This window comes from Cervus elaphus, chromosome 10 (assembly GCF_910594005.1).
Source record: "Cervus elaphus chromosome 10, mCerEla1.1, whole genome shotgun sequence".
Classification (NCBI taxonomy): domain Eukaryota; kingdom Metazoa; phylum Chordata; class Mammalia; order Artiodactyla; family Cervidae; genus Cervus; species Cervus elaphus.
This window is the reverse complement of record NC_057824.1, coordinates 37,728,840-37,751,640: the sequence shown is the minus strand read 5'-3', so window position 1 is coordinate 37,751,640 and position 22,801 is coordinate 37,728,840. Positions and strand designations below refer to the sequence as shown.

Below are 22,801 nucleotides of genomic sequence, written 5' to 3'. Positions count from 1 at the left end.
TTATCATTAGTTTCCCTTGCCAGCTTACATAGCTCCAGATTCAGAACTGATTATAAATAAGAATGGGACTAAATTAGTGGAGGGGTGACCACTGATGAGAAGACCTCAGAAGACCATAAGGGAAATGTAAATTTTGAGTATAAATATGTTTTATGCAATTGTTTGCTAAATCTGATAGTCTTAAGTGGAGGTGATGAGAAGTAGCTGAATTCTGGATATACTTGCTTTTAAAGTATATGCAAAGGATGGAAGAAAGAGAAAAACGAGGATGAACATAAGTTTTGGGCTCAGAAAGACAAAGTAGTTATTTACTCAGATGGAAAGACATTGGGGTAACAAAAGTGGCTGGGTTAAAACATCTGGAATTTGACCTGAGTGCATTATGATTGAGACACCTTTGTAATCTCCAAATGGGCAAGTCAAGAGTTATTTGATGTAAGATTCTGGAGTTCAATAGAGAGATCTGGGCTAAAAGTATGGGACTGAGAGTCACCAGCATTGGGATGGTGTTTAAAACCATGAAAATATATGAGATCATCTGGAGTAAATGTAGATGAAGAAAATATTAAACCCTGGAAAATGAGGAACCAGAAAGTAAATTTGAAAAGCAGCCAGTAGTGTAGAGGGAAAACAGAAAGTCAGTGATGTGAGGCCAAGTCAGGAAGGTGCTGCATGGATGGATGAGTAATCAACTACTGAACACTGCTTATAGGTCTAGAAGGATGAATATACAATTATTCAAAATACATTAACTATCACTATTCTCAATATTCATCCTTAACTCAGGATAGAGACTTTGGGAGTTGTTTACCCTAATAGGGGTTGTTGACATCCTGACTGGGATTTAATAGGATTCCTCTAACTTGGAATTAGAAGAACTGATGCTTTTGAACTGTGGTGTTGGAGAAGATTCTTGAGAGTCCCTTGGACTGCAGGGAGATACAACTAGTCCATCCTAAAGGAGATCAGAACTGGGTGTTCATTGGAAGGACTGATGTTGAAGCTGAAACTCCAATACTTTGGCCACCTGATGCGAAGAGCTGACTCATTTGAGAAGACCCTGATGCTGGAAAAGATTGAGGGCAGGAGGAGAAGGGGATAACAGAGGATGAGATGGTTGGATGGCATCACCGACTCAATAGACATGAGTTTGGGTAGATTCTGGGAGTTGGTGATGGACAGGGAGGCCTGGCGTGCTGTGGTCCATGGGGTCGCAAAGAGTCAGACACGACCAAGTGACTGAACTGAACTGAATATGCAAGAAATATTATTTATAACTACAAGTGTCTCAAGCCCCAAAGATGTTTCTTCTGTCACTTGACAAAAAGCTTGGAGGTAGGTAATTACAGGGTTGCATGATTCAGTAGATCAGTAATGCCAACAAAGAGCCAGGCTCTTTTCTTTAGTCCTACTCCAACATCCTCAGTGTTGACTATGCTTTTCCTCATGGTTACAATATGGCTGCCACAACTCTAAATCTATCATCCTTCCACAATAACATTCAAAAGAAGAAAAAAAAATGAATTCCTATCCTATTTTATCCTATCATTGGCCACTCTTTAGTTTTTAATCTTTAAAGATTATATTTTTCAAAAGCCCTGAGCTGTCCACTGCTTAAGTCTCACTGGCTATAAGCCTCCTGGCAATGGGGAACTAAATAAGCATAATTGCTTAGATTGGTCATGGTTCATTCATTGGTGTTGTGCAAGAGGTCCACTTTCTATGTGCATATTGTCACATTTTTCCAGAACAAAACCAGGGTTATGTTATCAAGAAAAAGGGGTCTAGATAGTTGTTGAATAAGATATCAACAATGTCTGTCAAAATAATTATGGTGATTGACCCCATAGGTTTGGGAGCTAGCTTATGACATAGTTGAAACCATGGGAGTAAATGAGACCATGCAGAACATCCACATAATGAGAAATGGACCAAGGATAGCAACCTCCACCATTAATGGGGGTAAAAAAGAAAGAAGAGGAGGAGCCTAAGAAGGAGATAAAAAAGAGGTGGGAGAAGTTTGAGAGAGATGATATGGAAGATAAAGCAGGAGTGCCCCATGGAGTGAAGGGGTAATCAACAGTGTCAAATGTTAAAGAGAGATTGAGTAGATAAAGGTCGAAAATGACCTCTAAATTTGGCAATTGAAAATTTTATTTTTGCTCTTTATGGGTTGCAAAGAGTCGGACACAACTTGGCAACTGAACGACAACAACAGAAGCTGATAGCGGAGCTCAGGGGTGTGAGAAGAGGAAAGTGAGAGAATGCAGAAGGTAGAATCTACTTTTCAAAACTTGAGCTGCAAAGGTGGGATAGTGTATGGGGTCTTGAAAAGTGCTACAGAAAGTTTTTGTCTTTAAATTAATGATGGGACCATCTGTTTTAGATTGACATTAAATGTGAAGACCAGTGAGGGGGGGGGGGGGTGGGAAGGTGAATGAGTAAGGTACATGATCCCAGAGGTTAACAACTGGGAATTCCAAGGAACTTCCCTGTTGGTCCACTGGCTAACACTCTGAACTTCCACTGCAGGGGGTACGGGTTCAAACCCTAGTCAGGGAACTAGATCCCACATGTCACATGGAGCAGCCAAAAAATTAAATAAATAAATAAATGAAATTAACAAAGCCAAAAAAGCTTTTGAAAACTGAAAAATAACAATAGAAAAAGAGTTAGAGATTCAGGCAAAAGTAGTCATGGGTGGAGAAATTAAGGATTCATACCATAGCTAGCAATTTATAATTTGGAATAAGAAATCTATAACAATAATATAATGGCTGGCTTACTGAGCTCTTTCTTTCCACCAGTCCCTCTTTTAAGTCCCTTGACTGTGTCATCTCTCTTAGTCTTCACCCTCTCCTGTGAAGTAGGCACAGTTGTTTCCATCTGATGGATGAGGGAAAGCAAGACCAAGAAGAGGCAGAGAAAGATGACCTCAACTTTCTCCATGACATCCACTTTCTTGACCAATCAAACACAGGGGAGGGGAATAGATAGGGAGTAGAAAGTTTGAAAAAAGATGGAAATCTCTGAAACAAATACAAGGGACCTGGGGGAAAAGAGATACCCAAAGAGATACCCAGGGAGAAATACAGGAATGAGTAGCAGAACTGAGAACCTAACTGAGATCAGAAACCAGGAATTTACAGAGACCCCCATCTGCATTCTTTGCCAAGAGCTCCAGAGCAGAATATATGGATGATGGGATTCATCCTGGCTGGAGGACTGGTCTGCGAGTCTATGATTTAGACTCAGTGCTCAGATGTGCTGCCTGTGGCATAAACAGTTCCCATTTCATTTTATTATTATTTTTTTTTTTTTTAGCTTTTTCTTTCCTCTCAGCAGGATGGCCAGAGTAATGAAAGCCCTTATTTCCAAAACCCGTCCCCCAAGCATTCCCAGAAGCAGATCCTCTCCCCTGGCACCCTTTTTAGAAGCCCTTCTAGTGGGATAAAAATGAAGAAATCTTTTCTTCCTGAAATGACAGAAGAGAGCTATCTCTTGCTCCATCACACAGTCTTGCCTTTGATCATCGAAGCCACAGTGGAATCTGTAGCCGTCATCTCGAATGTCACTTGCTCTTTCCTCTTGGGATAGAAGGAAGCAAAGTGATTGCTAAATATTGCCTTTTCCATGAGTTATCAAAAAGAACACACACAGCTTTTTTTTTTTTTTTAATACCATTTATTGGAGATTTTTTTTTTAATTTTTATTATTCCCAAGGCTGTTCCTATGATCTTAGGAACAAAAGCTCATCCCCTAAAGACATGTACATTGAAGGGGAAATATCCTTTGTTACACAGACACTGGTGTAATCGAGTTGTTAGTAAAGATATGGCAGAGGCGGGTCTGCCAAGGGGATTGGGCTTCATGAAATTTTTTTAGGGAAAAAAGACTAACTCCTTCTATCCAGCAGAGAGCTGAGCGAAGGCTGCTCTGTACTGTCCCACCTCTGCCTTGGTGAACCCACTCTCAAGGTGTGCGGGACGTGAAGTGAGGGGCTTTTAAAACTCTCAACAACTGCCATTTGTCATTTTCCCAACCTGGTTCTAACCTAATCCTGCAATTCCAGCTCTTCTCACTCTCCTTCCCCCACCAGGATATTTTGTGTTTCTTCCAGGCAGGGAAAAGTTAAAAAAAAAAAGAATAAAAATAGTTAGACATGTCCAAAAAGCTTAATACCAGCTCCTCTCTTGAGTTGAAGCTTAAAGGAAGGACATATCCAACATCTTCTATAGCCCCAGAGGCCCTTAACAATCAAATTCCCGAACTTAATGTCCCCTGGGAAGCCATCCTCGCCATTCTCATTGACTGGATGGCTCTTGTATCTTTCCAGACAGATGGGCTTCTCTTTCTCCTATTAAAGCTTCATGAGGATAGGTCACCAGACTTCTTGTTCACAACCTTTCTCTTAACAGCTAGCACAGCTATGAAACAAATTCCTGCCAAGTAAGTGATGGAATGGAATAAGTGGCAGGGATTTGACAGCCTATTTGGTTTGCTTTTTTCAGTTTTAAAAAAATTTTTGTTTTTTTAATGTTTACAGTGTTGTGTTGGTTTCTGCCATATAGCGACGTGAATCAGCCATAATTATACATATGTCCCCTCCCTCATGAGCCTTCCTCCCTTCCCCCACCCGCCCCCTCTAGGTCATCACAGAGAGCCAAACTGGGCTCCCTGCATTATACGGCAACTAGGTTTGCTTTAACAACAATCACTGCCTAAAACTTCCCTCTTGAGACTAATTCAGTGGATTCTAGATAAAGCTGATTCCCTGTGGTCTCCTTGGGACTTCATCTTGCTCCTTATCCAGAGGTGCCTCTCCTGGTTGACAGATGAAATGTAGACTTGACAAAGAGCAGTGGAAAGATGTGTGCACTGGTCAAACACACACAGGTCTAGATCCACACAAAGGTGTGCTCTTTGCAAAACTCTAGAACACTCTTACCCCTGGATCATTAGTATCTTGGAAGGTAGGGCCTCTGACTTTGGGAAAACCATTAAGAAAGGCTGGACTGCATTCCAAAAAGGCAAGGCAGGGGCATATTCAGAATGAAACATAAACTCAACTCTTGCTTCCTGAAAAAGTCTCCCTGTCAGTATCTGTAGAAGCACCCCACTTCTGAGATCCATCTGTTAGACAAAGCTACATTTAGTACCCTTGGTTGGTCTCCTTAATCTCTGACGTGAGGGTATGGACAGTACATTGGGCTACAAGTCAGTAGATTCCGGTTGGGAGAGTGGCTCTTCTGTTACCCTAAGTTAAATAGAGCTTGCTTGCGTGCATGTAAGTTGCTTCAGTCATGTCTGATTCTTTGTGACTCTATGGACCACAGCCCGCCAGGATCCTCTGTCCATGGGATTCTCCAGGCAAGAATACTGGAGTGGGTTGCCCATTTCCTCCTCTAGGGGATCTTCCCAACTCAGGGATTGGACCCTTACCTCTTATGTCTCCTGCACTGGCAGCTGGGTCCTTTACAACTAGCGCCACCCAGAAAGCCCCAGGTGAGACAGGATGCTCCTTAATTTTGCATGGATAAAGTGAAGACTTAAGATTCTCCACAAATTCTCTCCAGAGAATTCTCTCCAGAATTTCTCCAGAAATAAAGACAAATTTCTCTATTGGCCTGCACCTGGAGTCCCACATTACCTTATTCTAGTTCTCAGAGAACCCTAAAGGTTCTTCCTGACTTTCTATTGCCTTTCTTCTCAGAATAACCTGCAGCTCCAGGATCCAGATTCCCTGGGCACATGGAATAGATAATCTGGCATCTCTGTAAGGGAAGGCTTCTCTCAGTAGAGACAGTGAGATATAAGGGTGTGGGAAGATGAGAGCCAAGGATGAAAAATTAATTAGGGAAATAAGCTGTCTGGGAAGGAGCCATCCAGGACACCTGCTAGATAGTACTTCCTGGGGCCAGGTAGCTGAGAGAGGGATTAGCTGCTCTGAGTGTCACTGTGAATACAGGTCATGTTTTTCCTTAAAGTCTCCATCGAATTTGTCACAATATTGCTTCTGTTTTACGTTTAGGTTCTTTGGTCCCAAGGTACACAGGATCTTAGCTCCCCAACCAGGGATCAAACCCACACCCTGTGAACTGGAAGGTGAAGTCTTAACCACTGGGCTGCCAGGGAAATCCCTAGATCTTTGTTTGATCTTGGACCAAGGGGCAGGGAATGAGTTCATGATGCTTAAGACTGGCCAGTGAGGTGTTAACCCAAAAGAACTCTTTGTCTCACATTCAGCCCTACTTGTCCCACAATTAACAGCAGGATGTCATGGGTCCACTCAGAGCCAGAAAGAAGCTGTGATGAAGAGCTTCCTGACCCCGAAACACACAGACTGTTCTAGCTCTCGTCTACTCACGGCCTCAAGGATGAGCACTGACTGGTCATTCATTTTAAAATCATCCTTTCCCAAGTGGTCCAGAATGATTAGATGGAATCAGAGCTATTCATGGAAAGCTGCGCAAGCCCAGGAGAGGTCTTCAAGAAGAGATAACAAAAATATCCTTTGAAATGTTTCCTGCTTTCCTTTAGGACAGGCTGAACTGACACCTTCTCTCCTACAATCCCCGAGTGCAGCAGCCTGTGTTGTGATCTTACTTCAGCCATTACATTGATGTGCAACTTTGGGAAATGTCCCTTCAATTCTGAAACCATCACAATTCCCATCTGCAAATTATAAGGTAAGACTTGTTGGTCATCCCCGACCTGGAGGACAAGTCTGTATCTAACTTAAGATGTGTGAGTGTGTGTGTCTTCGTTTTCACTATTATTGATGAACACATTTTCAGAAAAGTTGGATTTCTATTGATTTGAAGTCTTTCTTGCTATGTGAATCAACAAGTAGCCCACAGCCAAGGAAAGAAGGGTGCCACTTGACCTTGGACTTAGGCAATGCCAAGGTGGTGGGGGTGGGGTTCGGGTCTCTGAAAGGACTTGTGTTCCCTACTAATGGCTTGGTTACGGTCACTTAGAGATACACAACTTTTCTTCTGCCAAAAGATTATCTTTGATAGCAACATTCACACTTCTCTCTTTTCTCACCCCCGCCCTCCAACCCCCACCAATCTCTGCCTTATAGCCTTCTGAATTATCCAACCTTGTAATTTTCACATTTTATTTTGCTAGTGTCTACCTCTTAGTGTGTTTGCTTACCTCTAAAGCATAAGAATAGTTTTACGATTTGAGAGGAGGCAAAATGCTGCTGAGTAGGGTCTTAGATGCCATGAAATTGGTGGCCTTTCCTTTGCCTTAGCTATTACCATTACCCCTATTTCATGTTTCCATAGCACCCTGTGCACCCCCTTGTAACAATGCAAATCTATGTGTTTCATTTTTCCCATATCCTTCTTCCCCACGAGGCTGGGGTCCCTGCCAAGGCAAGTCAGCTTTGCTCTCTATCAACTGCCCCTTAGTTACTCTACACATATTTGTGGAATAAAATCCGAATGAAACATGGTTGTCTCTGGACCACAACTGGTTTTCTGTTCCCAGGGACACTCAGGATGTTTGCCTGTCTTCCATTTTGGGATTCACCTTTCATGCATTTTCTTGGCCTTTACTTTTTGCCCTGATGGTGGATGATGTACTATTGTTACCTTGAAATAATGTATTTTCACAATTTAAATAAGTGGTTTCCAGTATCTCTTATATCTGGAAATGACACATCCTCACCCCCGTGATAACCAGGAAATCACATGAGCTCATCTCCCAACACCGCACCCTAGTTTGTTACACAAAGAAACTGAGGAGGTCTCCCAAGCCCACTGTATTATGAGACTTGCTCCCAAGCCCCTGCCCTGATTCTCAGCCATCTTCACCTTCCAGGTAAACTCTTAGGAGTCAGACTCCTAAGCACAGAATTCATAGTTTGGAAGCTTGAAAATGTCACCCCCATTTCCATCTCAAGGGGATCTGTGTGGCCCTTTGTGAATGAACCTAGGAGTCTTGTAGCAGCTAAAAGAACCTTGTAGAGTGAAGAGACAGAGAAAGGCCAGAGTGAGGTGACCCCATCTGGGTATGGGGTGGTGGCAGAAGGGGTCTGACCTGGGTAGGAAGAAGGTTTCTCATTTAATTGCCTGAAATTTAGCCAGTTCTGAGCAATTTGTAGAGGGTATTTTTCCTTTTGACCTCCGCTCACAGCAAAATCAGTGGTGGTTCTCTTCCTCCTAGCATTCTTGTAATTGTCCAGTCTAAGTAAAGCTACACCCTTGAAACACTTGCTGTTCTAGAAGGGCTATCAGGAATCCCCTTTCTCTTCCTCCTCCTCCTCTTCTATATTCTTCATCTTCTTCGTGATTCTCATCATTATCACTACAATCACTACCCAGTGTTGCCAAGGAAGCACTTTATACTTTTCAAACACCTTCCCATCTATTAATTCAATTTGGCCCTCACCGTCACTCTGGATGATAGTCCAGTAGAGATTCAATATGCCCATTTTTGAGATAGGAAAACTAGAGTTCAGATGGGGAAGTCAATTTGTCCAAGATAGAGGCAAGGATAAAACCTGGCTACTTCTCTTCTAAAAGTAGTGAGACAGAAGTTTTCTTTGGGGGAGGGGGAGGTGGGTGGGATGGTGAATAAGAAGGTGGAGGATGGGCAAATGAGAAGGGGCAGGACAGATTGGAAAGATCTAGAAGGCAGAACCAAGGGACTGAAGTTTTAAAGATGTGAAACTCAGATGAAGACTCCCAGTACCATGGAACTGAGAGGACCACTCTTTCCAGAACTAAAAATTGGCTCTTGTTTAGTTGCTAAGTCATGTCCGACTTTATTGCAACCTCAAAGACTGTAGACTACCAGACTCCTCTGTTCATGGGATTTCCTGGGCAAGGATACTAGAGTGGGTTGCCACTTCCTAATCCAAGGGATCTTCCCAAACCAGGGATTGAATCTGAGTTTCCTGCTTGGCAGATGGATTCTTTGCCACTCGGCCACCTGGGAAGCCCCAAAATTGGGTCTGAGAGGCTCATAACAGTGCAGGGAATTCCCAACGAATGGCCACATCCTTCCAACTCTGAAGTGAGGACTTCCATAGACAGTCTAAAGATTAATGGGGCTACTGAATGCTTTTGTTATTATTGCTGTTGTGTTTTGAGCTGGGAGGTATCAGTTAAAAGGTCAAGGCATTCATACCTTTCAGGTACAGATCATTATATGCAAAAAGCAATGACCATGAGAACAATGCCAGCTGCACTATTTGGAAGGACGAATTCTCCTTCTCATCTCTGAACCACTCAGCTGCCTTTCCAGGGCTGTGAATCATCCATTTGAGGGAAGGGAAGGGAATAGAGTGTTAAATACAATTTATGCTTTGCTAATTGAAATCAAATACAAAATTCAGTCTCCTGTGAGTTGCCATGCTCATGTTTAAACTGGGTGGAAATGTCATTAACCTGAGACCGTTTTCATAGGCTGACTTGGCTTTGATGGATAGGAAGCAATTCCTTTGTCAAATTTCCCCACCAAAGAAGGGGATGTGGCTTGTTGACTTGCTTCAAGTCTCAAGAACCAAGCTAGAGGAGACACTGCCGATAAGAGAACTTAAATGTGCCAAGTTGGCATTTTTCTTCAGAACCATGAGCTTTCAACCACATCACCAAACAGATGCTTAAAATAAAAATTCTCCAGATATCAAGGCTTAGGCCTCTGCCCTAGTTCTCTAGAGAACTTTAGCCTACTGCTCTATGCAAAAGGGATAAATGCTTAGGGAGAGTTTCCCACTTTGATTTCCCAGGTCAGAATGGCTCTTAACCATGGGCTAACCATTTAAAAAGTGGATTTGCTTTTCCTATCCAAGTGAGGATGCATACTCCCTAGGTTTCTCTTTTAAGCAGCACTTGAGGGCTTCGCTGGTGGCTCAGACAGTAAAGAACTTGCCTGCAATGCGAGAGACCTGCATCCAATCCCCGGGTCGGGAAGATTCCCCTGGAGGAGGAAATGGCAACCTACTTCAGTATTCCTGCCTTGGGAATGTCATGGACAGAGGATCCTGGTGGGCTACAGTCTATGGGGTCACAAAGCATTGGCCACGACTGAGCAACTAACGCTTTAAGGTCTTGGTATTCTGGGTTTATGGGGACAGGTAGACAGCCAGGGAGGTGGGACATGGACAGCGGTGTGACTGAGGGGCTGAGCTAACGTGTCCACCCACTACATAAGAGATGGAGTAGGTTAGAGCAGTGCTCATTCTTGTGTGAATGCATGCACAGTTACCCAGTCATGTTTGACTCTCTGTGACATTATGGACTGTAGCCTGCAAGGCTCCTCTGTCCATGAGACTTTCCAAGAAAGAATATGGGCATGGGTTGCCGTTTCCTACTCCAGGGGATCTTCCTGATCCAGGGATTGAACCCGAGTCTCCTGCATTGGCAGGTGGATTCTTTATTGCTGAGTTACGGGGGAAGCCCACTGGTCATTCTTAGCTCATGGAAAAATATCTTTCAAGTTTTCCTACCATGAGCTGCTCCTTTGACCTCCTAAGCTATAAGGTTACCCCTTACTTGATTGTTATTGAACTCCAAAAGAGACCTATTCCTCCAAGGAAACCATCAGTCCTAGGGACCATCTCATTCACAAGTGATCCCCACAAAGGCATGAAAGCAGGGGAGGAAGGAGGATGAGAGGGACAAAGAAATACACAGGTGAGACTTCTTGTTCTCAAACCCAGCTTCCATAACACTATTTTTGAAAGGGTAGATGCCCAGGCCCCACCCTAGAGATTCTAACCCTTTAGAAATTCTGCAATGCAGCTTAGGAAGTTGTAGCTTGAAAATACCCCCACAGCTGCCTCTAATACATAATCAGAGCTACTCCTTGCTTTGCTCATGAAATTAGTTACTTAGTGTTAGTCACTCAGTTGTGTTGGACTCTTTGCAACCCCATGGACTGTAGCCCACAAGGCTCCTCTGTGCATGGAATTCTCCAGGCAAGAATACTGGAGTGGGTTTCCATCCCCTACTGCAGGGGGATCTTCCCGACCCAGGGATTGAAAACAGCATTTCCTGAGTTGCAGGCAGATTCTTTACTGTCTGAGCCACCCGAGAAGCCCTTGCTCATAAAACAAGGCCCTAAATCAGTCATCCCACAGTACATTTTTCTGATCAAGCAGGCCCTGTCTTCTTTCAAATAGGTGTGGATGTGTACATTGGCACAGTTTTACTTGTATCTTCTTTTACTTTGGTAGTTTAGTCACTAAGTCATGTCTGATTCTTGTGAACCCCATGGACTATAGCCCACCAGGCTTCTCTGTCCATGGAATTTTTCAGGCAAGAATACTTGAGTGGGTAGCCATTCTCTTCTTCAGGGCATCTTCCCGACCCAGGGATGGAACCCACCTCTCCAGCATGGCAGGCAGAGTTTTTACCACTGAGCCACCAGGGAAACCCTTTTTACTTTGGTAGTAAAGGGATATATGCTGCCTTAACTCAATAACCATTTTTTTAATCTGGAAAAGAAAAATTGTCAGATTGTTTCTGAATCTTGCACATCAGTCTGTTCCTTGCCAGGATGGGTTAAGAGGGGAGGACACTGCACCTCTTACAGGAACTGCTTCCTTTGTGCTATTTCAAGAATCATCCTGCCCTGCAGATAGAAATCCCTGACAGAGTTGCTAACCTGGGTCCTCCTGGCTATCCCAGAGAAGAGATACTCCTAGAATTCAGGGGGGTGGAGGTGGAGGTGGGAATGGAGGTAACCAATACAAACACACCATCAAAATCCATCAATCAGATTGCATTAAGCTTTATAACAACACAGTTTTCAGTTAGCGAGAGAAATGACAGTTTAATAACAGTTGAACAGATTTCACTCCCTCCCCCCACTCATACATATTTCCAATTTTGCTAGAACAGTTCCTGGTTCTGGAGATCTGTGAAGAGTGCTTCATGTCAAATGCTGCATTTGAATGGAATCAAACTAATGGGAAGGGACATTTGATGCAGCAGCCCTTGATGGGGGTGTCCGCAGACAGCCCTTACCCTCCCCCACCCCCTGACACTGGGTCTGACAAAAGGAGTCAGCCTGCTTGTTGCTGCCCCAATATGTGCCATCTCTGAATCGAGCAAATGAAGCGTGAGATGACCACGAAGGGGAGATGGTGGGACAAAGAGAGAGATGGTGATCGATCCCCTGTGGGTTGGGTTGCTAAAGGTTATTCATGACAAAAGACATGCCAGGCCTCTGGTCCCTGCCCCTCCGGGGGCCCTAAAGGAGAGAGCCCCTCCAATAGCTTGTCTCAGATCCATGCTGCTGACGGTCTCAGAGATGGAGACCTCCCACCAACAAGACTGGTTTTCTTTTTTCACTCCCAGAGATGGCATTCATCTTTCCCAACCTGGGCTCAGCTGCAACTCCCTTGCTCTAAGAGCAGTCCTGTGAGCCCGATTCTAAGGAGGGCCTAGGCTAAGCTTCTCCACCACCCAGGATACTCATGAAGAGAGGGACCCAACTGCCCTTCGAAGGCTCTTAGAAGAAAGGCTTCCAGGGATGTCAGCTTTTTGTTTTTGGTGAGGAACGTGCATGCCTCTGCCTTCATCAGATGAGGAGTGAGGAAGTCAAAGGGTTGTGGGATGAGACCTTTAAGGAGAAGGCTTGAGACACCTTAAGAGGGAGGATCTTGCTCCCTAGGAGTCCTGGAGCAATCAGCCACAATTAGTATTCTGGCGAAATGCCAAAGCAGAGGTTGATAGAGCAGGGGGCCTTTGCCAGATATGGGGCTAGAACTCAGGCTTCTCAAGTTAAAGTGAGAGGTCCCTGCCCAAAGTAGACCTTCCCTTTTTCTTATCATTTAAACAAACATTCATGGCACTATCTCTGACCTTGACAGCTATTTATCCTGTCTTCAGACTGGATTAACCCATAGAAGACAAGAATTAGCAGTGGGATGCTGCTACCCAAGCAGGCCTGGTACCCTATGAGCATGCCAGGGGATCCATCCCTCTGCCAACAGCATTGGAAGCAATCCTAACTGGACAAAGAAGGAGATCTACTTGGCACCCCAGCAAGGCTGAGGCTACAGATCTGGGGGATTCAGGACTCGGGTCAGGAGCCTCCCTAGCAACTCGCCAGGCTTCCAGCCACATCGCGAGCCTCATTTGTCACCCTCTTCCTGTTCCCACCGGAAATCTTGACCAGTCATTTGGTAAAACATCATGTTGAAGGGTTTGTAGAACTTCCGCAGTCTGTGGATCACATCCGGGTCAATGCGAGGATGAGTCCGACCCTTGCTCTTGCCTAAGCACCGGGGGGCACTGCTGTCTTCTGGCTTCTTTAAGCAAGGGAACCCCTTGGTTTTGTTGAAATAGAAATGTTTCTCAGTCACAACACGCTTGAGGCCTAGAAAATCCTGTACTTTGGCCATTTCCCCGGCGGGGTCCACTATGAGTCGCTCACCGCTGACGAAGAGGATCTGAGAGAGGGGGAAATACTGGAGCCAGTTTTCCAGATGCAGAGCATAGATTCCTATTCGAATGGCGCTCCAGGAGGCGTCGATCAGCCCTAGGGTCCGATTTTTGAAGGCCAGCACCTCGAAGGTGGGGATTTCGGGTTTCTTTGACAGTGTCTGGGTGTAGTCAGAGATGGCCCTGGTCACGGGGTTCCTCACCACCACGATGAGTTTGATGTCCTTGGCCATGGAGTGGATGCGCTTGGGAGCCTCGTTTGTCACAAAGTAACTTGGCGTCTTCTCCATGGTTAACTGCCCATCCAAAGTCTTGGGCATCACATTTCTAGAAGAAGGAGGAAAACAAAAGAGTGGTTATTCCTATCCAGAAATAACTGAACTTGTCCCAGGAAACATATGATATAAACAGCTCAGTGGGGAGCTACCAAATAAAATTCATATACACTTGGAAGTTCTTTTTAGACATGTTAGTTGCTCAGCCGTGTCCGACTCTTTGCAACCCCACGGACTATAGACCCCCGAGCTCCTCTGTCCATGGAATTCTCCAGGCAAAAATATTGGAGTGAGTATCCATTCCTTTCTCCAGGGGATCTTCCTGCCCCAGAAACTGAAGATGGGTCTTCTACACTGCAGGCAGATTCTTTACCATCTGAGCCAGCAGAGAAGCCCTTTTTAGACTGTATGTCTCACTATAGTTCTGATTAAAGTATTATCATAAGAGGCAGCAAAAAGCGTGTGCATTCATTCTTGGGAATGTTATACACCTGGCATTTAAATTGCAGCTCTAGCTCTTGCCAGTTATGTTTAACCTAGTTGGACTCTTAATTTCTCTGTGTATTAGTTTTATAATCTCTGAAATAAAGATAATGATAGCACCTACTTCACATGGTTGTAAAAGGATTAAAGGAGATAATGCTTTTAAAGCATTTAGCACAGAAGCTGGCATGTGTAAGAGCTTAATAAATCAAGGATAGGATTGTTGTAGTGGCTTTTGGAAAGTGTTTGAGCTCAGCAAGACCTCAAAGGTGATCGAGCCTAAGGGTTGGCAAACCTGCCTCCTGTTTTCGTATGGCCCACAGGTAAGGATGACTTCTCATCTTTAAAGTGAAGTGAAAGTGAAAGTCACTTAGTCATATCCTACCCTTTGCGGACCCCACGGACTGTAGTTTGGATGGCGGAAAAACAAAAATAATAAGACTAACATTTTGTGGCACATGAAAATTGTATGTAATTCACATTTCAACGCTTATAAATAAATTGTCATTGGAACATGGCCACTCATTCCTTTCCGTAAAGTCTGTGGCTGCTTTTTGCATCTACATCAGCAGAGTTGAATACCTGCAAACAGAGACCGTATCACATGCAAATCTGAACACATTTCCTAACTGGCCCTTTAAGATATCATTTGCTGGCCCCTAACCTAGATGAAAAGGTCCATCTAGTCAAAGCTGTGGTTTTTGCAGTAGTCATGTATGGATGTGAGAGTTGGACAAAGAAGGCTGGGTGCCAAAGAATTGGTGCTTTCGAACTGTGGTGTTGGAGAAGACTCTTGAGAGTCCCTTGGACAGCAAGGAGATCAAACCAATCCATCCTAAAGGAAATCAACCCTGAATATTCACTGGAAGGACTGATGCTGAAGCTGAAAGTCCAATACTTTGGCCACCTGATGTGAAGAGTCGACTCACTGGAAAAGATTCTGATGCTGGGAAAGATAGAAGGCAGGAGGAGAAGGCAACAATAGAGGACGAGATGGTTGGATGGTATCACCGACTCAATGGACATGAGTTTGAGCAAGCTCTGGGACATGGTAAAGGACAGGGAAGCCTGGTGTGCTGCAGTCCATGGGGTTGCAAAGAGTCAGATATGGCCAGGTGACTGAACAACAACAAACCTAGTCAAAGGGTTTCCGTGGTGGCTCAGTGGTAAAGAATCCACCCAAAATGCAGGAGACTCGAGTTCAATCCCCAGGTCGGGAAGATTCCCTGGAGAAGGAAATGGCAACCCACTCAAGTATTCTTGCCTGGGAAATCCCATGGACAGAGGAGCCTGATGGGCTACAGTCCATGGGGCAGCAAGTGAGTCATATATTGCTCAGCGACTAAACACACAATTGTCCAACCTAGTCCAAAGGCATCTTTATGCAAATGAGGAAACTGAAGCCCAGAGACAGGGAATCAGACAGGTTTGGTGACTTCAGCAAGTTGAGTCACATCCCTGAGCCTTATTATCTTCATCTTCAAAGTCCTGAAACTTACCTCAAGTTCAGCTGAGAATGAAATGAATGACATGTATCAATAGTGTGACATATAGTGTGACAACATCTAGCACAGAACTGGTTTCAGACATGAGATTTCTTCCTTCTTGGCTCCCAAGTTTGCTCAGTGAGGCCATGATAGGTCCCATGCCCGTGTGCTCAGTTGCTTCCTTTGTGACCCACTGGACTGTAGCCCATCAGTCCCCTCTGTCCATGGGATTCTCCAGGCAAGAATACTTGAGTGGGTTGCCATGGCCTCCTCCAGGGGATCTTTCCAACCCAGGGATTGAACTGCATCTCCTGTGTTTCCTGCATTGCGGGTGGGTTCTTTACCGCTGAGCCACTGGGGAAGCCCAATAGATCCCACACCAGGTCCTGTATCTCTTGGTTTCCTTCCCAAGGTTGCATCTCAAACCCACCCCTCCATCCCTGTTCACCTTCAGAGTGGCCTTGTCTTTTGGGAGCTTCAAGGGACTAAAGGAATTTGATGCTATTGGTTCTCTAATACCAATGTGGCCAGCCTATCAGTGAGAAAATGAGGCTCAAGATCCTATTATACAGTCAATTTGCTGTAGGCATATGTGGACCAAAGTTAATTGACGATAAACCTGTTCCATACCTGTTGGTACGGCAGGCCATCTGCCACCATGTACTCCATTAAGTCTATTCACTTCTGAGCCTTGCACCAAAGTGGTACATTTAGGATTACACAAGACCTCTTTGTTATGATGACACGCTTTTAAATGTCTCAGCTAATAAAACTTAATACAGACGAAGATCCCTCAGCTTCCCCTACCATAATTAAATTTATTTACTATCGCCTGTGTGGAGAAAGAATGACTTTTCTTTTATCTCTAATTCACATGCTCTGTCAATAATTAATTGCTACTGGGTTTTGAGCTTTCTCGGCAAGCACTTTTATTAGGCAAGAGGAATGTGCCTCTTGTCTAATGCAGAGAAATTCACATGGAGTTTGATGTCATTTGGGTATAATGATTGGGCAGTGAGCAGTTTTCAGATCAAAGCAATAGCTCTGGCCATAAATAATCATACTCATCTTGCACAGACATCCTCTCCCCAGTATTTCAAATGTCTTCACATTTGTGTGCCTCTTTGGTTTTCGTCAGATTTAATTATGTTGCTTGGAGGGGCAGTGCTAAGGAACATAGTTTTGGGGGAGTCACACTTGTCTGATTTCAGAGTTCTGACTACCCATATCACCTTGATGAAGTGACTAAACCAACCAGTATTGTTGGGCTTCCCTTGTGGCTCAGCTGGTAAAGAATCTGCCTACAATGAGGGAAACCTGGGTTAAATTCCTGGGTTGGGAAGATCCCCTGGAGAAGGAAAGGCTACCTACTCCAGTGTTCTGGCCTGGAGAATTCCATGGACTGTACAGTCTCTGGGGTCGCAAAGAGTCAGATACGACTGAGCCACTTTCACTTTCACAAACCACTCTGACTCTCCATTTTCTCATCCAAAAAAATAGGGTTAATAAGTGAAAGTGTTAGTCACTCAGTCGTGACCGACTCTTTGTGATCCCATGGCTCCTCTGTCCATGGAATTCCCCAGGCAAGAATACTGCAGTGGGTAGCCATTCCCTTCTCCAGGGGAATCATCCTGACCCAAGGAGTGAACTTGGATCTCCTGCATTGCAGGCAGAGACTTTACTGTCTGAGCTGCCAGGGAAGCCCAGGGTTAATAAGAGTCCCTCTCTTATAGGATTGTAGAGAAGATAATACAGGTGAATCACTTTGAATAGTGTCCAACAAATGCCAGAATTTTAAAAGCTTAAGCCAGGGGCACACAATCATTGGAACAGCAATTGTTAGAGAAGAGCAAGGAGAAAATATTTATGTTTGACTAAATGGAAAAGTTGAACAACATGGAAACTAAGGAACTGATCTAGAAAAAAAAAAAAAAAAGAATATTCTGATTCAAGTCCATATCACCATACTTCCTGATCAGGGGAGCTGCTATTAGTTTAGCTGGAGGTGAAGGAATATACTGATATCCCACTTTTAATCCAATTAGAGAGATTCTCTTATTTTTATTATGAAACTCATGTCATAGTATAAAAATACTAAGTAAATGTTGATGCAAAAAATACTAAAGATAGATATTTTTAATACATGGCCTTTTCCAGAATTTTGCCCCTCGGTATATATACATTGCCCTTTTATTTTGTTGCTTTTTTTTTTTTAGCTGCTAGGGTTTTCTTCTCATCCGGTCTCTGCTGTTGACTTCTTAGAGCTCAGTGTTTATCTTTATACTGACCTCGTTCAAATTCATCTCCTTCACTTCAGCTAATTGCTGCAGTCTGTCACGATCTTTGTGGATCTTGAGTTTTTTATCTGAAGCATCTGAGATAAATGGTATCCAGCCTGTAAGCCAGTGTATATAGGGGAGTAAGTGCATGTCTAGTTCAGTGATCAATGCAAATAAACAGTATCCAGCCTGTATGGCTCAGATGGTAAAGAATCTGTCTGCAATTCGGGAGACAGGGGTTCGATCCCTGGGTTGGGAAGATCCCCTGGAGGAGGGAATGGCAACCCACTCCAGCATTCTTGCCTAGAGAATTCCATGGACAGAAGAGCCTGGCAGGCTACAGTCCACGGAGGGTGGCAAAGAGATGGACACGACTGAGCGACTTTCACTTTTACTTTTCAAGCCAGTGTATATAGGGAAGTAAGTGTGTGCCTAGCTCGGTGATCAATGCAAACAGCAATGAGCGGAGGGGGGCTAGAGAAGGCAACAGAGAGAGTAATGGGGAACCGAGATGCCTAAATGGCTTTGATTATCATGTTACAGATGGATACCACCATGCATTTGAGAAGAGTTCCTGCACTTGGGGCACATATGGGAAAACCATCTCATATGTGGAATCTAGGAAAATGGTACAGATGAACCTATTTCCAGGGCAGGAATAGTGACACAGACATAGAGGACCGATATATGGACACGGGGTGGGGGGAGGGGAAGGTGGGATGAATTAAGAGATTGGAATTGACATATATACACTGTTATGCGTAAAATAGCCAGCCAGTGGGAAGCAGCTATATAGCACAGACAGCTCAGCTCAGTGCTCCTGTGATGACCCAGAGGGGTGAGATGGGGGTGGGAGGAAGGTCCAAGAGGGAGGGGATATATGTATACTGACAGCTGATTCACTTCAGAAACTAACACAACGTTGTAAAGCAACTATACTCCAATTAAAAAAAAAAAAAAAAGACAACTATTGTGTGAGATATATAGGAATTTTCGCCAGTAACTAGGTATCCAGTAGATGCTCAAAATCAATGAAGGAGCAGACCCCCCTTTCCAAAAAAGATTCTGAATCAGTTATACTCATTCATTCTTTCCATAAATGCTCACATCCATAAATGGCAATATACTAGTGAACACAACAGACAAGGTCCTTTCCCCCCACAGAGCTTCTAGTATAACTGCTACATCTGATAAAAGGAGAGTTCTGTATAGTATCACATAAATAACTATTTTGATCAAAAGAGCAGGTGTTATTACTTTTCACTTTTACAAAGAAGGAAACAGACTCAGAACCTAAAGATACTTTTTCAAAGTCTCACTGGGTGAGCTTATTCTTGGCTCCTAAGCTCAATGGCCAAGCAAACATCTACCACCAGCTCCTGGCAAATAGCAGGTGCTCGGTAAATATCTGTTGAATGAATAGATGAGTAAGCCATTAGGCTCCTGTTCTAGGGCAAGCCTTTGTTGTGATGGCTTTTGTTGCCCCAATCTCACCAATTCTCAGCCCTTATCCCCTCACCAATCTACTCACCCGGGTCCTTATTTCAGCAGCAATTTCTTTACCTAGAAATAGCTAGATATTTCTAGATATCTGTCTGTCTGTCTATCTATCTAGGTATTTCTAGATACAGCTATTTCTATATCTAGAAATAGGGCCTCCCTATTCCTAAAAAAAAAAAAACAACAACTAGAGGAGACAGCTCTCTAAAGTGTAAGACCAACCCCTCCCCACAAGGGCTTTGCATCTTATCTCCTACCTTCTCAGGAATTTTTCATCCCAACTTTCCTTCTCTCTCCTGGTCTTAAGTAAGTTCTTCTTGGCTGGATCTGACATTTCACCAAGCCCATGCTCTCACATCTTTACGTGCTTGAGGAACGGGGAGGTGACCAGTCGTGCCAGAGGGGAGTGAGCAAGGCTAAGGAAGTAGGGAAACAAGGTCGGGGTGTGGAGGAAAAGACCACGAGGTTGAGGGCGGGGGCTGCTGTTCATATGGGCCACGGGCAAGACACTGGGATTTATTCCATATATGATGAGGAACCACTGGAGAACAGGAAACAGGAGAACGTAAGCTTTACATTTTAAGAGATCTTTCTCCAGCTGCTTTGCTGAGAACTCACAGGTATGTGGCAAGAGCAGAAGGAAGGCTGCCTGCTAAGAGGCCATTGCTGGAGGGTAGGTCAGAGATGGGGGTGCAGGGACGCAGGTGGAGAGGGCAACCCAGGAAGTAGCGTTCAGAATTGGGATGGCTTTAAAAAGTAGGGCCAATAGTCCCTCAGGATGGGTGGGATATGTGTAAAGAGAGAGTGTCTTAGAAGACTCCAAGACTGTTGGCCTGAGCTGATGATTAAGTAGTAGTTTATCAACGTGGAGAACCCTGGAAAAGAAGCCAGTTTGAGGGGAAGAAACCAAGTCTGATTTTGGACTTGTAATCTGAGATACTCACATGGAGGAGTTGATACCGGAGTCTGAAACTCAAGGGAGATGGCAGTTGGAAGTGGACATTTACATCACGTGTTCACAATTTGCCAGAAAAGTAGGGTGAAGGAATATCAGAGTCTCTTTAGCTTCACTAGGAGAAGGTGGGAAATGATTTTTGCCTATCTGGGGAGTCCTTTTGAAGAGACACAGGAGACACGAGTTTGATCCCTGAGTCGGGAAGTTCCACCAGAGGAGGAAATGGCAACCCACTCCAGTATTCTAGCCTGAAGAATTCCATGGACAGAGAAGCCTCATGAGCTACAGTTCAAAAGGGTCACAACGAGTCAGACATGACTGAGTGACTAAGCACACACTTGAATAGGAAAAGTGTTGATAGACACTGATGTGCAAAAAGAAATTTTAACTCCATCACCAAGATTTTCACCAACTCCTTTGAATTCCCAGGGTCTCTGATAACTTTCTGTGTTACACAGCTTAAAATAATGTCATCATATGGTTAGGATAATGTCATAATGAGAGAAGGAAATGGCAACCCACTCCAGTATTCTTGCCTGGAAAATCCCAGGGACAGAGGAGCTTGGTGGACGACAGCCCCAGGGGTCCCAAAAGAGTCAGACATGACTAAGCAACTGAACAACAGTTAACATCACAATATGGTTGGTTCCCATCCCCTCCATGACTAAGCTCAGTTTCTGGAAGACTTGGGCAATGTTTCATTCACCTGTGTATCCCCAGTGCTTGACACGGTCCCTACTGCATGGCAGCTGCCCCATGATGATGTGTGGGTTTTGGAAGAATGAATGAATGACATACAAGTGGAAACATGATCCTTGGAAGTCAGGAGAACTGGGGCAGTTTGGAGGGCTCCTCTAAGTAGGTTTGTGGTGCATGGGGTTCAGCGTTTCTGAATTCCACATCATCTCCTGTCTGAAGGACCCTGCACTGCAGCAGGGACCATATGGTGAGAAAACACTGCATCTGTGCTTGGAACGGCTTGTTAACAGTATCTGGGGTGCCCAGTAGCAGCCGCGACATCGGCATCAACACACCACCCCGAAGCCGAGAATTATCCCGCAAGATCACGCAGTTGCTCTCACAGCCCCAAATGTTTATGAGACACGAGCCAACAGGCTCTCCAAGCTCCCCCACCTCTGATCTGCCGGTGGGGGTAGTGGGCTGGGCACAAGCCCCATCCGGATGCAGGTCACCATCTGGGGCAACAGCTTTAACAACAGAGATCCCACAGTAGTTATCAGGTGCCATTTACTGTACGTGCTGTTTGGAGGCTGAGTTCAAATCCTGATACCAGCTCCAGGTCTCCAAACACTTTCAGACCCCGGGCTCCACATCCTGGTGGTTAAAAAGCACAGACTCCGGATGAACCGAATCTGGATTCAGTTACTGTGACAGAGCAGATCCTTTCCAGCACAGACCCTCCCCATATCCTTTGCTTTAGTTCCTCTCTGAAGTCCCTAGATAACAGTAACTGATGCACATTTCCTGAGTTGTTTTACAGATGTTAAAACTCCCAGCAAATTAGATGTTAACTATCAATACTAGATAACCATGCGCACACAGCCCCCAGGCTTCTCAGAGCCTAAGGACTGGTAACGTTAACCCCTGTGATGCTGCCATCTGATTGGCTCATACTTTACCATCAGCCAATCAGAGAATTGTGCACAAGCAGATCACATACCCTGTGATCCCCCTCCCTCTCTCAGCCTTTAAAAATGCTTTCCTGAAACCCCTCTGGGAGTTTGGGTGTTTTGAGCTCTAGCTGTCATGGACTCCTTGTGTGCTGCCGTGCAATAAACATTGCATTTTCCTTCCCCACAACCAGCAGCTGGTGTCAGTAGGTCGGTTTTATTTTGGGTGGGCGAGTGGACCTAAGTTTGGTTTAGTAACGTTATTAGCCACTTGACTCTGGGCAAATTACTAACCTAATATTTTGGGGCATAATCTGGGGGAAAAAAAAAAAATAGCCGTCATACTGATAATACCTATTTCATAGGGATTCCGGGAAGGTTATATGAGTTCATGGGCTTCCCAGGTGGGGCTAGTGGTAAAGAACCTGCCTGCCAATGCAGGAGATGTAAGAGACACAGGTTTGATCCCTGGGTCGGGAAGATCCCCTGGAGGAGGTCATGGTAACCCAATCCAGTATTCTTGTCTGGAGAATCCAATGGACAGAGGAGACTGCAGGGTTACAGTCCATAGGTTTGCAGAGTCTGAACGACTGAAGCGACTTAGCACACACGCATATGAGTTAATATCTGAAAGCATGCCTCACAGATAGTAAGTTCTCAATACATTAGTTGTGAATTTTTTTAAAAATTTTCTTAAAAAGGTACTCCTATCCTCCCCACTTTAGAGGTCAGGAAACTGAGACTCAGTGAAATTGATTTGTTAGTCCCAAGTCACAATAGGT

General features: G+C 44.5%; 1 protein-coding gene across 1 annotated transcript in view; it reads right to left on the bottom strand.

The window, feature by feature from the left end:
• Window positions 1–11,727: 11,727 nt before the first annotated feature.
• HS3ST4 (heparan sulfate-glucosamine 3-sulfotransferase 4) overlaps window positions 11,728–22,801 on the bottom strand; it is a 472,757-nt gene continuing 461,683 nt past the window's right edge. The window contains exon 2 of the mRNA XM_043914553.1: window positions 11,728–13,736. Within this exon, the coding sequence (XP_043770488.1) occupies window positions 13,100–13,736 (637 nt within the window). The 3' untranslated portion in view covers window positions 11,728–13,099. The remainder of the gene's footprint in view (window positions 13,737–22,801) is intronic.